The sequence below is a fragment of the Otolemur garnettii genome, unplaced genomic scaffold (genome assembly GCF_000181295.1).
Source record: "Otolemur garnettii isolate 467f Iridium unplaced genomic scaffold, OtoGar3 scaffold00042, whole genome shotgun sequence".
In the NCBI taxonomy this organism is placed as follows: Eukaryota; Metazoa; Chordata; class Mammalia; order Primates; family Galagidae; genus Otolemur; species Otolemur garnettii.
Genome location: NW_003852437.1, coordinates 2,826,822 through 2,844,329, shown reverse-complemented (window position 1 = coordinate 2,844,329; position 17,508 = coordinate 2,826,822). Strand labels below are relative to the sequence as shown.

Sequence of the window (17,508 nt, the reverse complement as noted above, 5' to 3'; positions counted from 1 at the left end):
GCTCAAGCACTCACTTCCCAGAGTGCTAGGTCGTGGTTCATCTTATTGGGAGAGAAAATTGTTTTGTATGGGGAAAATACTTGTTCATCTAAATACCAAATAACGTGTACTAGAATCCAGTTAAAATTTTAGTTTCTATATAGGTAGCAATAACTTAACAAGCTTGAAAAACATCAACTCATTTAAAGGATGTTAATGTGTTCCTTATCCCTTTGGTTGATACCAATCACTTAATTCATGTTGAAAACTACTCACAAGTCCTTTGATATTCTTACAGAATCTGTGTTGTATATTCCTGCATGAAATATAGGAGACACGTCTGCTATGTTCCAGTTTTTCAGTGTCCACTTCCAAAGGCAGAGCAGTCATCCTGTCCTTAAGCCAAGCAATGCAAAATAACAGGCGCTCGAGTCCAACCTGCGTGGCAACTTTATATCATTGCTCCCCAGGAGAATTTTCCTGTTCACTGCACAGGCTTGCATTTTATACCCTTCTGCCTCCCGCAGTGCAGCATAGCTTCTCCCTGTGCAGCAGAACACAGCCACTGTGCTTTCACAGTCATGTCACCATCGACTCAAAGCTCAGCACCCCTCCTCTGGCAAACTTCGCAGGGTCAGAGCCAGTTCTGCTTTGTGTGGATCTTCTTCTGGCTCAGCTTCCTTTTTCTCTCCCAGGACTGCAAAACAAAAACAAGCATTCCTATTGCCGTCCTCTTCATCTTTTTTTTCTTCCTAGACCTTAATTTTCTATTGGGAGTTTGCTTCACCCAGCTTTCAACTCTTAATTGCAATAATTTTTATGAAAACTCAGCTTGGATCTTTTTAGGTAGCTGAATACCAATAAGTATTCACACAAGCAGGAACTGTGCTTGTTTATTTGGAAAATAAAATGTTTCTAATGTTTATAACTCTCAGACCTAACTGGAAGTTGTGAGAATTAGAGCTGTAAGACCAGGGAAGCATTAAATACATGACCCGGACAATTGGAGTGGCAGTTTGTTGTTCTTAAAGCTGTAGTTCAGTAGAATTGTATAGCAGCATGAATAATAGAGTTATTATTATTTTTAAAAATCCATCTTGGAAATAAAAGACCATAGTTTAAGTGAGGAAACCTGTCTCACATGGTACAATTTATATTTTTCTATAAATTCGTCTCAGATTTCATAGTATCCTATGGCTGTTATTTTCCTATGAGGTTTAGCTTACTATGTTTAAAAATTTAATACCTAGTACTGTAGTTATCTCTATATCAATGAGAGATATGCACACCCCCCTCACTATTTCTATGAGATTTGAAAAGTCCCTTCATAAATATAATTATCCAAGGACTGTGGACTATTCTTATACATATTTGTTATCTTTGAGATATATAGAAAAATACAAATTTATAATTCCTAAACACAAAACAAAGCACACTTAGATGTGTAAACAATGGAATACATGACTAAGTATCAGTTCTCTCTAAGGAAAAGGACATGTGTGTTGGACAATCCCATGGACAACACCATTGACGCACAGTTGTGATAGCTGTGATTCCTGGCTGGAAGGGAGAGAGGGCATTTCTGTGTCTAAATGTTAATGAACTAATCATCTTAGGAGAAAAAGGAAAAGGATGGAAGAGAATAGCAATATTTGGTTCATGGCTACCTCATTCAACTTTTTGCTATCCTGGCAGGTCCGCTCTTCCATACAGGCTATAATGTTTCTGGTTTCTCTGCAGTTATCTAAGGATCCTGTTAAGGATTTGTAATGCTCATCATGATCAGTTATAGACAAGACTGATTAAATACACAGCATTATAAGCATTTTAATATAATTATTGAAATTGGAATGATGAAAAAACACTGTTCTATTTTTAAAAGGACAACATGATCCATATATTGCGTACATAAAATAGATTATATACTATTTATATCATATATTAATTCATTATAATATATAATGGGAACATATTTTATGTACATGGCATTAATTTTAGATCTTTTGAAAATAAAGTTTATAAACATGCTTTGTAAACATACATAAAATTTTATATTGGACCTACTTGAGCGCCACAACAAAGCAAATCATCTGGCTGTTGGGATAGTATTTTCTTATATAGTTATAATGGCCCCTACGTTTATTCTTACCCTGCTGTTTATGGATGATTCTGGCTTCTCACATATAAGTTCTGTAACTGCAGCATTATGCATTCTCTTTCCCAGCATCCACATAGCACAGAGGAGAGAACTGGGAGAGTTCACGGTCATTCACGCTCTCACAGGCTGGCTACCAGAAGTCATTTCTCTTCAGTAAGTTTGGTCATGAAGTTGCTGCCATCTACTTTTTTTCTTTCAAGATTTCTTTAAACTATTCTTAGTCATTAAGAAAACTTAAAAAAAAAAAACAGGCCATATTTTGCAAAGTGTTTGGGAAAATATAATTTGCGTAACATAGATTCCTCGAGGATTTCAGGGTAAGCTCTATTCCCTTACACATGAATAGGGGCAGTTTGACCCCTGTAAGTTCTCAGGACTGACTCCTGTCACAGAAGACAGATTAACAAGAAAAAACAAACGTAAGCTTATTAACATGTATATTTACCATAGACGTGGGATAAACCCAGGCAATAAATCGTTCTCAAAGAGGTGTCTTTGAATTCCAGCTTATATAGAATCTTCTACAAAGAGCAGCAAGTTTTAAGAGAAGTGACCAAAGGAAAAGGACTTAGAGTCTCTGCAGCTGACTGTGTGTGGGAAGGCAAATTCATGTCAGATAAAGACTAGTTAATAAAGCTTGTCAAGGCAGATTCTACTGGATCATCTTTAGGTGATGAGAGTCCAGAGCTACCTTCAGTGGTTAATTCATGTTCTCCATGGTAGAAGCCATGGGGTAAAGGGCAAGATCACTTTTTGTCTTTGTAAATCTGTGACCTGCTTTTCGGCAGCTGGAGGGCAGAGAGCTTCCTTATATTTCTTTTTTTTTGAACTGCCATCACCTCAATGGGCTTTCATACTCTGGAGCAGTATATGCTGATCTCCCACACTCATATATACTATTCATGTAATCCTTCTTTCTGACTTGCAAATATTAAACAATAGTAATTATTTATTATGGTAAAACATTTACAGATTTATCTTTGTGACTTACATAGCTATCACATGTATTTCAATGCAGAAACATAAAAGTGACTTGTAATCAGCCACACATGTTAGGAAATAATCATAATAAAACATCTACTGTGTATCCGGTATTTGAATATATTGTTTCTAATTTGAAAACCACAGTCTTAAGAGGATTATCTCATTTAATCATCCAAATAACCCCATCAACCAGATCAGAGTGTCAGAAAAAGTAGGTAGTATGTGGTAGAGACGTAATTATTGACAATTTCTTTCCCATCTCTAATAACTTCATTAGATTGCTTAATATTACCTAAAAATATGTGTAGTGATTAATAATCAACTATTGGAAATGTTATAAAGAAGAGTAAATGAGGCTGACTCCAATAATCACATTTATCCATTTTCTCCTAAATACAGCTAGAAAGTAACAGAAGCATATGTGACTGTGTCATGACTTGCAGGAGTTTTCATACGAACATTTAGGACATCATTCAAATAATTTTCTCCCCTCCCCTCCCTCACTCCTTCCCTCCCTTCTTCTCTCCCTTCCTTCCTTCTTTCTTTTTTACTTTCAGATTAACATGGGGGGGGGTACATACAAGTAGGTTATAAAGTTTGCTTTTGTAAGCTTAAAGTCTGAGTTGTAGTTGTGTAATTTTAAATTATAATTACACTGTAAAATTTAAAAGTTGATTAGCACGTATGTATATATATAATTTTACATAAAAAAGATGTCATAAAACAGTAATGATTGATTGTTGAGATAAGTTGAAAAATGGAAGCAATCACCAGCAGCCTAGGGTGCAGGGAGCCGTCAGGGAAGGCGTCATGAGGAAGTTCTGACTGGACTGATGAAGAAGCAGAGGAATTTTTCATCCCCTGCACTTACACTAAATGGTGGTGTGTAGCAAGCTCTAGACTATATTTATATACTACTGCCTACATTATATATGGCTATATGGATGGCAAAAGCTTATCTCAAACACAGAATATCCAGGAAGGAACTCTTGGTTCCACCCTCCAGTACCTGCCCTTTTCCTTGAATGCCTCATCTCAGCACGTTGCACCGCTGTCTACCCCATTACTCAAGCTAAAGAGAAACCCAGGAATCCTCCTTGATCACTCATTTTCCTCACCTCTAGCATGTAAATCTCTCACTGAGCCCTGTCAATGGAACCTCCTCCACTTCTTGTGAATCTATTTATTTTTCTATGTCTCTGTTATTGCCATGCTAGCTCAGCTCACATAATGGCCTCACAAATGGTCTCTCTGGGGCTATTACCATCATCTAGTTAATTCTCCACGTGGTAATCACAACAGTTTTCTAAAATATAAATCAGATCCTATCTCTCTCCTCTCTTAAAACCTTAGAGTGGTTAACAATTACACTTGAATGAACTTTACAGTATTCACCATGGCCCTCAGCGATCTACACCCCACAGCCTCTGACCTTGTCATTAGATGGGGGTCTTGTTCTTGCCCAGTGAAGCCCTTACTTGGCCACCCAGGTCTTCTTTCTGTTTCTCAAACTTAGAAAACTCACTCCTCCTTATAGCTTTACAGGAGCTGCTCCTTCTTTCTTTTTTGCCTGGAATGATTTTTCATCAGATATTCACTTACTTGGGAATATCATAGCATTTAGGTCTTGCCAAGCTTAAATATCAACTCCTTAGACCGTTCAAATGAAATTACTCCTTCCCCAAGTTGTGTTATATCCCGTATTCCATTATTTCATTTTCATCGTGGAAGTTATCACTGCCTGTTATGTTTCTTTCTGCCTTTCTCCCACTGTAAAGCCAGTGAGAATGGGGACTCTCTGCACTGCTCAATATTGTGCCTTCTGTGTACATGACACGGAATGACTGGCATTCTATACAGTGTGTGGAATGAGTAATTTATGATTTTTAAAGACTATACTAGAAGTGTGTGAATGATTCTTTGGGAACCCCAGGCAGAACTCTCTCAGAAAGTAATACTTTAATTGACTTCCAAGATTAGTTAAAATGAATGCAGCTAACGGAGGTGGGGAGGCCGAGTTAGAAAAGAAAATATAGTAAGGAAATAGAAGAAAGCAGGGTACAGTCCTAGAAAAACACGTGGTTCTGGATTCTGTGTTACTAAATTTTCGAGGAGGAATGAGATTCGGATGGAGAGGTGAGTAGGAGCCAGGTAGACAAAGGTCTTTAATGCCATGTTAAAGGATTTTCACAACAACCTGAAAGTGGCAGAATGTTTTTGAGGGATTTAGATAGGAGTATGACCTTGTCAGACTCATGATTTTGGAAGACTACTCAGAGCAGGATGGCAAATGGCAGGACTGGCACAAGGACACTGGCTCACACAGTATCCCAAGGGGCTCTTCTCAGGGCTTCAGCAGGGGAAGCGTGATAAGAATATAGAAAAGGTGGTCTGCTGCAGTCAGGGTCAAGGAAACATTTTATTTGCTGAGGATTTCAAGAAGAGAGACTTGGTTGTTTTATACTTTTTGTTTTGAGTGCTATGTAGAGGTGGTAGTGAGACATTTTTATTGATTTCTTCCTTATATTTGTGCTTATTTATTTTTGGACAGTCACATGGGTGGGCATGGACTTTAGGAGAGAGGTTACATACATGGACAAATAAACTCAAGATCTGAACGAAGATATAAAATGGTAATAACTCAAGGAGGGAGAGTCTGGGAAAGCAATCTTCAGTTGTCAATAGGGAACAGTGAAAGGGAGAGTTCAAAGAAGTCTCCAAGTCTCACCTCAGGGGAGAGTTAAAAGAAGAGATAGGAGCAACACACGGATCTCATGGGAAGCCAAGGAAGATTGGGGAAGATATGATAAAGCATAGAAAGTGTTGGCCACTTCATGGATGCTCAGATACATACTCTCTCTGTCATGTTTGTAACGTTCCCAGCTCCCCTGCCAAAACGCATGGTCCTTGAGGTGAGAAGGAAGTTTGGGGTCGGTATGTATCAGTGACTAATGTATCAGCCGCACATATCAGCACTCAGTAAGAACTTGCTGCACCAATGAAGAAACGATGGTGTTGTTAACCAAAAGTTGAAACACCGATTGAAGTCGGCCTTATCAAGTAGCAAGTTGATTTTTCTGTCAGTAATTTCTTGATGGGAAGTTAAAAAAAAAAAAAAAAGCAAGTCACAAAAGGCATCATTTAGAGGAATTAATGTGGGTGTTTTCTTCTCTCAGCCCAGGATATATGGACAAAGTGTGGGAGCTCTTGAGAGAAATATTGCCTGAGTATAAGCTGCCGGATGACACCAGTTACGAAAGTAAAACCACAGTGGTTGACACCAAATTAAAAGACATGGGGAAAGAGGTGAAGGACAGCAAAGAAGGGAAGGAGGGAAAAGAAGCAAAAGACGGGAAGGAATTCAAAGCTGAAAATTCCTCTTCAACCCTGAAAGTCTCAGAGAAAAGTGACAAATTTTCCAAGGGTAAGACATTTTACATCCAATTGTTACTTACCGTGGACAGTGAAGATAAATGCTTGCTGGTGGTTGTCGGATTGTTCTCATGCTTTTTTACTGTTATTATCATTTCTTTCTTTCTTTTTTTGAGACAGAGTCTCAAGCTGTCCCCCTGGGTAGAGTGCTGTGCTGTGGCATCCCAGCTCACAGCAACCTCCAACTCCTGGGCTTACGCGATTCTCTTGCCTCAGCCTCCTGAGCAGCTGGGACTACAGGTGCCCGCCACAAAGCCCAGCTATTTTTTGATTGTAGTTGTCATTGTTGTTTGGCAGGCCCAGGCTGGATTCGAACACGCCAGCTCTGGTGTATGTGGCTGGCACCCTAGCCGCTTGAGGTACAGGCGCTGAGCCATTTCTTAAATGTTGGTGGAAGAAACAGCGATGTAACCAAGAGCTTCCTCTTCAAGGACTTTAGAACTTATAATGATGTTTACTATATGTTAATTATTGTGCCCTGTTTTGCTTCCTTTAAAAAATCAAAAGAAATGCTCTACTTTGATGCTACTAAATGAATATAGCATTCATTTAGTTAGGAACTTTTAAGTTTTCAATTTCCATCAAACACCTCTTTCTCCCATTTAAGAAGTGAAAAATAGCCAGAGTTGGCAAGGATGATCTGTTTGGATATGGAGTTTCAAGGCTGGATAGATTGTGGTACCTATTAGGAGAACTCACAAAATGATTTCGAACTTATTGAATTTGAGGTGCCTTTAATACAATGAAGTGTAGTTTTCATGTTCTAAGTCCCAGACTGGTGAGGGAGTCATGGACAAATGCATGCAGAATTAAACTGTGAATGATATTCCTCATTGGTACGGTATACAGTAGGGAGACTTGAGATGTTGAGAATGAGCCTTGAAGAAGCTACACAAACATCTGAGCTTTGTACGAAATGATGAGCTGCTGACGAAAACTAAGGACTATCCAGAGAAACAGGGAAAACAACAGCAGAGCATTTGACATTGAAGTCAAAGAGAAAATCTGTTTTAAGAATCATAGGTTAGGTAAAATATTGAGGGACAGACTGTAACAATGACTTAAATTTCTCCAGTAGATTTTGTGATATGGAGGTCCTGGGCCAGTTCAGGATGAGGGGGGTGGAAGCTATATTGGAGAGGGGTAAGAAGTTAAGTGGGAAGTAAAATAATGTATAAATAACCCCATCAGAAGCTTGACCTTGAGGACTAGGAGACCTACAAAGTGGAAACTGACAGGGAATAATGTGGACCCCAAACAGAATATATATTTGTTCATTTAACAAAGGAGAAATGAGTATTTTAAAGTGATGATTGGGAATATCCAGCTAAGATGACTGATACAGTGTAAATTTCCTGAGAAAGCAGGAAGGGCGGGATCCACAGCCAACTAGTTGGAGGGATGGGCCCAACCCAGGGGGAGCAGTGGTTCCTTCACTGGGTGCATGTCATCCAGGGGGGTAGGGGGGGATACAGGTGTATGAGGGTGAGCGGATTTTGGGAGAAGGTGAGGATTTCTGAAAGACTTCTACTTTCTCTGTTTATAGACAGCCTAGCTGTGAGTGAGAATGAGGTGGAGGTGGAAGTGGAAGATGTAGATTCTCACAGGGATTTAAAATAGACATGACAAGGTTTGCAGAACTAGGGGAGGATTTTCTCCAGCAGGACTCAGCTGCCAACTGTACTCAGGGTGGGGGTTTGCCAGATGCGTGGAATGAAATGTCAGAGGACCAACAATTATTTAGGGCTTCAGCAAAAACACATTTTGGTAAGCACTGTTGCACATTTTTTAAATTTCTATGGGTAGCAGTTTACGTTTTTCTACTTACAATTTTTTACTTTATCTTTATTATTTTTAAAACAAACCCTAAATAAAAATTGGAAGGCTTTTAAGTCCTATTTTAAAATCGTATGTGAAATAACCTATTGTTACCCAAGGTTAGTCTTATTAAATAAATATACTATATATAGGAAATCTATAAACTAAAATTCTGATAAACTATTTTTGACACATAATTTTTCCAGTTAAATGCCTCACCCTATTTTTACAGTATAGTTTACTTCTATATCTAACATAACTATTGAATCTACTGTGAAAGCTAAGATATGAGACACGTTTACTATGGAGGCTAACATTATAACTAGTTAATGCCACAGTTCTTATTTATAAAAATTTTTAAAAATGAATGTTACCTATGATAATTACATATTTGGTAGACAATGCAGAGAATGAAATGATAGAATTCTAAAATGTCTGATTCAGAACTAAAGGAAATGTACGAAGGATAAAAATATTGACGGAAACTATTTTAAATCGAAGGAAGACATGTTTCATAGAAATGTGTCCATATATGAATGGGCATTCAGATGATGATATTTCTGAGTACAGGGGCTTTATTAATCAAGCCATGTTGACAATATTATGTCAATCTGTGAATGTTGATTGGATTCTGGGCCCCACAAGAGGAGACTTTAGAGACAAAAAACCTGTGTTTCCTTGGAATGGAGACTCCAAATGAACAAACTCTGAGAGGTCTCCACATTTAGGACTCAACTTTCAGCACATGCTTTGCTGTTTTTTGTTTTTGTTTTTAAATTGAGAAAATTAGCTTGACACTGTATTTTACATAAATGAAATATATTCAAATAATCACCTCCATGAAACAAAATTGTATATAGTGAATAATAATACCACATTTCTTTCACAATACATGTCAATTTTCAATTTTTTTTTCTCGTTCTCATTAGAGGGGGTTTGGGGAAATTGTGATTATATCTTTATGTTTATATAATACTATTGTTTTGTAGGGGTTTTTTTTCCAACACAATGACTGAATAAGAAACATAGTTTGAGGTTTTGTAGTTAAAAGATTTATTGTGGTGTTTTAACATGTCAGAAAAAGCAGATGCAAAAGACGTTGGGAAGAAGAGGAGTAAAGATGGAGAAAAGGAAAGGGATAAGGACAAATTCAAATTGTCACTTCATGGTTCAAGACCCTCATCAGATGTGCAATATTCTATGCAGTCCCTGTCAGATTGTAAGTTCTTAGTCTCTTAGAAGATATATAACTATTTTAGTTGTTACTTAAAATGCTAGAAAACATTGGAACATAGAAATATAGTTTCTATTTTAAAATAACTAAGTAAGCTTGTTCAAGGTGTCCCATAATGCTGGGCCTTCAGATGGGTGTGGGGGTCGGGACAAGGTCCTGCATTTGAGACAGAAGCCAGGTTGTCCAAGTTCATATGGTACAACTGTCACAAAAGAGGCATCCACATGTAGAGGGGGCTCCTGCTAGTTGTTCTCAGGTATTTCTCCAAAAATGCTCACGGTATAAATTTACCATCCAAATCAAAGTAAATTTGCAGTTACTTGCTTAAGTAGTTAGATGCCAGCCACTAAATGGAAGAAAAAATGTACATCTATCTCCTTGCTCACAGTGGACCTCCAGCTCTTTACTGTGTTTTAAAAAATAAGGATGAGGCTCAAGTCTCTAGAATTAGTTGTCTGTCTATGGCATGATTCTAACAACCACACTTTTTGGGTGCATCACATTGTAGACCTAGGTCTATTTATAATAATCCCATTGTATAACAATTAAATCTTTTTAGTGGAAATACTCCCATTTCTATGTGTTTTATTTAACAGCATGTTGTAAATCCATTATTTCAGTTAATTATGTCCAATGAGGACTAAACTATCACCAAAACCCCCTGGACCAAGCAGTTTGTCCTCTGTACCACCTAAAATAGTCTAGATATTGTAGCCTTGTAAAAAATGGTATCCTTCCTTCCAAGTTGAAAGAAGATATGTACTACAAAAAAAAAAAAATACCCCTTAGACTATTCAGGAAGAAGATTGGGCTATCTCTTTTGGGACTTTATAACCCCAACATTGGGTCATCTATCTTAATGTTTCTAGAGTTTAGGTTATAACTTGCACATCATCCTTTATTACATGGTTGAAAATAAGGTTTGTTGACCTCTTGCACTGTGCCTTATCTGGCTTATTTTAATTTTATGGTTTTTTCTTAATATGCAATGATTATTAATATGAGGACATTTTGGTAATTATACGTTTTTAAAAACTTTGTTGAAACAAGTCTGGTGATATGGGTAGAGAAAAGAGGCATTAGTCACATTGTATTAATTCTATACTAAAACTTGTCTTCTTATATTGATGCCTTAAGTACAATATTTTTTAATAGTGGGTAGCATCACATTACTAAATTTACTAATAAATCTTCATTGAAGTGAAAGGAAAAAAATGCTGCCTTTTTTTCCTGCTGAAGTCATAGTTAAGGCCAATCTCAACATACAGGATGCAGTTCAAAGTTTGGACTGTGGCGTTAAACTGCCTATGCTCAAACACCTGCTCCAACACAAGCGTATGAGGATCAGGCAAGTGATGGAGGCTCTTTCAATTCATGATTCTGCTCTGTAAATCAGCACCCTGGTGTCTGGGAGGGTTCTTGTGAGAATTAAGTGTTAAAGACCAGGTTCAGTACTTGCTTAGTACTTGTTAGTAGAGCTACTTTCAAACATACTTGCTGCTAAAGACTTTATTAATTCTTAATGTGTTCCAAATAAGATATTGTGTTGGTATGAACCTATAGGATACTTCATCTAGCACAGATAAGGTAGTGGCCATATGAAATGCCTTCTCACACAGAGTTAAATCCAAGCAGTTTCTGATGGCACTGCTATAATTCATTGCCTCCAATCAGCTGATTGGGTTTTACTTATAACTGACATAATAGACACTGAGCATTCAAGAGGTAACCAAGTTCCAGTTACATTTGTGAACCCATATATTAATCTCAGATTTTAAAAAAATAAAAAAAAAATTGTGACTTCATCCTAGAAAAAGTGCTGTATACCTCACTGCTGAATATCATCATGGTCGCCAGATGGCCAGGGGAAGTACTTCATAGGTGACCACAGTGATATTCAGCAGTGAGATATCCTAGCACTTTTTCGAACTTCATATATTTATACATCAAATAATTCATATTCAACGCACACCCTAATGACTATATACTATGATTGCTTTTCACCTTGTTACTTTTGGTGTAAGTGTCCTTACTTAAGTTCACTAGCTGCCACAGCTAACCAATGGTTCACATAGCATGTATGTTTCATTCTCAAACACATAAAATCTCAGACTAGGTTAGTGATCAGCAGAAAGCTCTTTTCTAAATGTGTGTTGAGATCCATGCTCCTTCCATCTTATGGCTCTGATTCCTTTGGCATGTGAATTCTAAAGCTCTATACCAGTGGAAAGGAAAGAGCTTAGAGATTTTCAGGGGTGAATTTTTTTTTTTTTAAATTTCAGGTTAATGTAAGAGTATAAACAACTAGGTTAATAATTTGTGCATGAATAGAACCATCTCTGTGTTAGGTAGAGTCCCTCTTGTAGTTGTGTCCAGCATCCAAAAGGTGTGCCATACACCCTTAACATTGTGCCCATTAAGTGGGAGCTTACCAATCCCCTTCCCTCCTCGCCTGTACCCCCTCATTCATTCCTCCTCCCCCCAGCTTGAATTGAAAGGAGTTTTTCTCTTAGGTGGGCATGTATTAGATCCTCTATTGGCTTCATATAGTATTGTGTACATTGGGTATTTGCTTTTTCATTCTTGTGATACTTTACTAAGAAGAATGAGTTTCAGCTCCATCCAGGTTAATACAAAAGATGTGAAGTCATCATCTTTTTGTGGCTGAATAGTATTCCACAGTACACATATACTACAGTTTGTTAATGCATTTCTGGGTTGATGGGCATTTGGGTTGCTTACACATCTTAGCAATTATAAATTGAGCTCTGATAAACAATGTTGTGCAAATGTCTTTATGATAAAATGATTTTTTTTCTTCTGAGTAGATACCTAGTAATGGGGTTATAGTATCAAATGGGAAGTCTAATGTGAGTTCTTTGAGGATTCTCCATACATCTTTCTGAAGAGGCTGTATTAATTTGCAGTCCCACCAACAATGTAAAAGTGTTTCCTTCTCTCCACATTCATGCCAACATCTTCAGCTTTAGAACTTTGTGTTGTGGGCTCTTCTCCCACATCACACACCTAACTGGGGTTAGGTGATATCTCAGGGTAATTTTGATTTGCATTTGTCTAATGATAAAAGATGATGTGCATTTTTTCATATGTTAGCCATTTGTCTGTCTTCCTCAAAGAAGGTTCTATTCATGTCTCTGGCCAAGTGAGATATGGGATTGTTGGCTCTTTTTTTGTGGATTAATTTGAGTTCTCTTTAGATCCTAATTATCAAGCCTTTGTGAGATTTGTAACATGAAAATATCTTTTCCCATTCTGGAGATTGTCTATTTGCTTTAATTGTTGCATCCTTAGCTGTGCAGAAGCTTTTCAGCTTAATTAAGTCCCATTTATTTATTTTTTTGTTGTTGTTACAATTGCCACTGAAGTCTTCATCATAAAACGTTTCCCCAGACTGACATCCTCAAGAGTTTTTCCCACACTTTCTTCTAGAATTTTTATCATTTTGTGTCCTAGATTTAAATCTTTTATCCACTTTGCCTCAATTTTTATTAGTGACAAAAGGTGCGGGTTCAGTTTTAGTCTTTTACATGTGGGTATCTAATTCTTCCATTACCATTTATTGAATAGGGATTCTTTTCCTCCGTATATGCCTTTGTTTGGTTTATCAATGATCAGATGGTTATCAGAGACTGGTTTCATCTCTTGATTTTCTATTCAGTTCCATATGTCTATGTCTCTATTTTTGCACCAATACCATGCTATTTTGATCACTGTGGACTTGCCATATAATCTCAAGTCTGGGAAGGTGATGCCTCAGGCTTTGTTTTTACTACTAAAATTTTTGATGGCTATACTTTTTTTTCTGTTTCCATCCGAAACGAAGAACTAGTTTTTCCAGTTCTTTGAAGTATGATGTTGGTATTTTAATAGAGATTGCATTAAATCTATAGATTGCTTTAGGAAGTATAGACATTTTAATAATGTTTATTCTTCCCAGCCAAGAGCATGGTATGGTATTCCATTTATTAATGCCTTCTGCTATTTCTTTTCTTAGGGTTATCTTAATCCTCTTCTGCTATTTATTTTCTTAGGGTTTTATAATCCCCTTCACCTCCTTTGTTAGGTATATTCCCAGGTATTTCATTTGTCTTTGAAGCTACTGTGAAAGGAATTGTGTCCTTGATTAGCTTCTCAACTTTGCTGCTACTGGTGTATACCAAGGGTACTAATTTGTGGACATTGATTTTATACACTGAGACATTACTTGATCACTTTCAGGAGTCTTGTGGTTGAATCTCTGGAGTTCTCTAATATCAGATCATGTCATCACCAAAGAGTGAGAGTTTGACCTCCTCTGCATAGGTGAAATTTTTAAGGACAAATTGGCTGTTATTACATACACATGTCACTTCTGCTCACATTCTATTGACTTGAATTCAGTCCTGTGGCCACAGCTGCCTGTACAGGAAGTTGGGAAATACAGTTTGGCTGAATAATCAGAAGAAAAAGGAAACAATTTTGTGAGCAGTGGTTAGTCTTTGCCATATTCCACTTCTCTAATCATCAAATATCCACTTCACTCTTCTTCCCATGTATATTATATTCTATGTTCACCACTAACCATGAGTTCTACCCCAACGTACTATCTATAAATTGCATCTAGTTTAACATCCAGTATCACTATGTCATGTACACACACATATATGCTTACACCCATACTCACATTTATCCATTCCCTTCTCTAATGTACTGTTGAAGAGGGACAGAACAACTGCAATGCAATCTCCCATTCATAAAATAAAATAATAGGAGACATATTTTAGTCATTGATGAATAGCAGTTCTAAAATTCCACTGAGCAGGCCTTTTTGTCCTAGCATAGAAGGAAAGTTCTTTGGCACTGATTCTGCTGTCATGGAGGAACTCCAAACTAAGAAGTGTAGAGTGAGTTTATAAACCTAGAGAGTATTGCTCCAGAGTTCACAGTACTATCTACTATAATATATCTCTTCTCAATATCTACAGATATTACCAACTATAAAAGTTGTTGAGGTTCAGTCCCTGTAGCACAGTGGTTACAGTGCCAGCCACATACACCAAGGCTGGCAAGTTCGAATTCAGTCCAGGCCTGCCAAACAATAATGACAATTACAACCAAAAAATAGCTGGACATTGTGGTGGGTGCCTGTAGTCCCAGCTACTTGGGAGGCTGAGGCAAGAGAATTGCTTAAGCCCAAGAGTTTGAGGTTGCTGTGATCTGTGACACCACAGCATTCTACTAAGTGTGACTTAGTGAACCTGTCTTAAAAAAAAAAAAAATTAGCCTGTAGTCCCAGCTATTGGGAGGGCAGAGGCAAGAGGGCTGACTGGAGCCAGCTTTCCACAGAGGCTCCCATTGGAGAGTTAAAGGACAGAAGTTTAGCAAGTAAGCTGATGGTTTGGAGCTAAGCCAAGAGAGAAGGTTGAAGACTGCACATCAACCCTGCTGAGGTGAGCTGCAACTCCAAGGATACAAACAAAAGGTACAACATCCATTACCAAGTGGACAGGTGTCCCCTCCCCCATGAGAATGGCTCGCAGTATACTTTCTACAAACAAGCAAGCAGACTTCAAACATCCATTTTATCCCATGGAGAGACCCTCTAAAAACCAGACCTCCTTCCCCTACTAGGGTGCCATGGCACTCTCCTGCCAGGGATAAAACTGTATAAAACTGTATATGTTCTCTACCTGTAATTCTGAACTCCCAGCACTTGCCTCCACTCTCACCCAAAGGTCTGGAAGCCTGTCCCCCATGGAGTCCAGATTTTTGGACATTTTCTCGAGAGGTATGGACAGGGCATGGGCTGTTATAGGACTGTGCTGATTCTGTGGCACAAGGGTAAGGAGAAAAATGTGACTGAAGGAATCATGTGGGAAAGGGAGAGGCGGTGCCCCCCTGGCATAGAGCAGCAGCCGCAGCAGTGGGAACAATAGGGCTCACACCCCTAGGGATATTTTGGAAGGACACTCCTTGTCTCTCTGAGCAACCAGAGAAAGCCAGGCATTTTTTCCGATAGGCAGACACTGGTGGAATAAATCTGGGATGGTAATGCAGACCCCGTGAGCAAAGGGTATGCCTGAGGCAGTAGTGGCCTAAGAGGAGGGAGAATTGAAGACTTGTGCATAGAGGTGGCATACTTCAAGGGCAGGGCTGAGCCAGAGGACTGCTTTAGTGAACCTAAGAAACACCCGGCCCTCAGGGGATCATAGTTGGGACAAATGCAGGAGGGCTGAGGCTAGAACTCAGAGCCAACTGTGAGCTCTAACCACACCCACCCCAACACAGACTGTAGGGGAAACAGAAACACTAGCTCCGGGCAGTGGCACAGACCAGGGCTGAGTTGCAGTTTCTGTGAACTCAAACAGCATCTGGTCCACGGGGGAATATAGCCAGGAAAGAATCAATCACAAATTCTGTGCAAATATAAGTGTCAGCAACATCAGTCAGGGGCGGGGCTAGAACTGAATGAACTGCACCAGCTTCCATTAACCACCAGAGGTTGTCAGGCCTCAGCTTCCCCTGCTGGATTGTGGCAGAGTGCAGAGGCCTTGCCAAGGAGACACAAGATCTCTCTGTGACTCAGGCAGACTCAAACTCCTGGAGTATCTGCTCATTGGAAGGAACTGGGTCATAGGCTTGCAGCGTTACCAGTGACTGGGTGTGACAGAGGTACAAGGTGGGGAAGGAGGCATCAACCTTCCCAGACTAATTCATTTGTTGGGGGAGGGAGTCCTTCTGACTCCATGGAACACCAGAATGAGTCATACTCAAGCTTCCAGCAGACCTCTGCTATCTAGCTGCCAGAGACCTTTTGAACTCCCTCACTTGAGATTGGGGGCTAACTGGGACAATTGATTTGGATCTCTGTGACTGAACCAATCACCTGAGAACTGTCTAAAGTGGTACCTTGGGTGTGTGGTTGTGGGAAGGTTTGATTTTCCTTTTCCAGTTGTTACCCATGGGGGACAGGGTGACTTAATTGCTGGTATTTCTTCACAGCTGAGACTTCAACCCTGAGTAACTAATTCACTAGGGTAGGACAGAGACCAGCTGAAAACAAGACAGAGCTACTTAGCCTCACTACACCAAGGAAGTGCCCAGTGTCTTAGGCTGTAGCACTATATTGGTCCTTTGCAAAGCTCTAGGGGGAAAGGTACAGACACCAGTCAGGGCTTTTGAGCAAAGGGCTGGTTAATCACTACTCCAGGGGCTCCTAAACCCAACTTCACCTTATCTGCTCATCTAGCCAAATGGTGTAAAATAATCATGGAGCATAATCAGCAGAAAAACTCTGGTAACATGAATAAGCAGAGTAGATCAACTCCCCCAAGGAACGATATGGCAGATACAGCTGAAGATCCCATTCATAGACAAATGGCTGAGATGTCATAAATTAAATTAAGAGTTTGGGTTGCAAATAAGATTAATAGAATGGAGGTAAAGTTGGAATTAGAAATTCAAGGAGCATTTCAAAAGTTGTCTCAAGAATGCAATGAATTTAAAGACAAAAATCACCAAAGATTTTGTCACACTGAGACAAGAATTTGCAGCCCTCAAAGATCTGAGAAATACAGTAGAATCACTCAGTAACAGAATGGACCAAACAGAAGAAAGGACTTCTGACATTGAAGACAAAGCTTTTGAATGCTCCCATGCAGTCAAACAGGAAGAGAAATGGAGAGCAAAAATGGATCTTTCTGTTAGAGAGCTTTGGGATAATTCGAAGGAAACTAATATTCACTTTATGGGAATTTCTGAAGGCAATGAAGTTGTTTTGCAAAGCACAGAGGCCATTCTTCATGAGATTATGAAGGAGAACTTTTCAGACATGCAAAGAGATTCTGAAATTCAGATAGCAGACAGTTTCAGAACCCCAGCACAACTCAACCTGAATAAGACA

General features: G+C 38.8%; 1 protein-coding gene across 1 annotated transcript in view; it reads left to right on the top strand.

Annotated features, from left to right (window-relative positions):
• The window catches only part of ADGB (androglobin), a 174,552-nt gene that overhangs the window by 37,193 nt on the left and 119,851 nt on the right, over positions 1-17,508 (top strand). Inside the window, exons 7-9 of the mRNA XM_003790264.2 lie at positions 2,204-2,290; positions 6,298-6,545; positions 9,450-9,590. Coding sequence (XP_003790312.1) covers positions 2,204-2,290; positions 6,298-6,545; positions 9,450-9,590 — 476 coding nt within the window. The remainder of the gene's footprint in view (positions 1-2,203; positions 2,291-6,297; positions 6,546-9,449; positions 9,591-17,508) is intronic.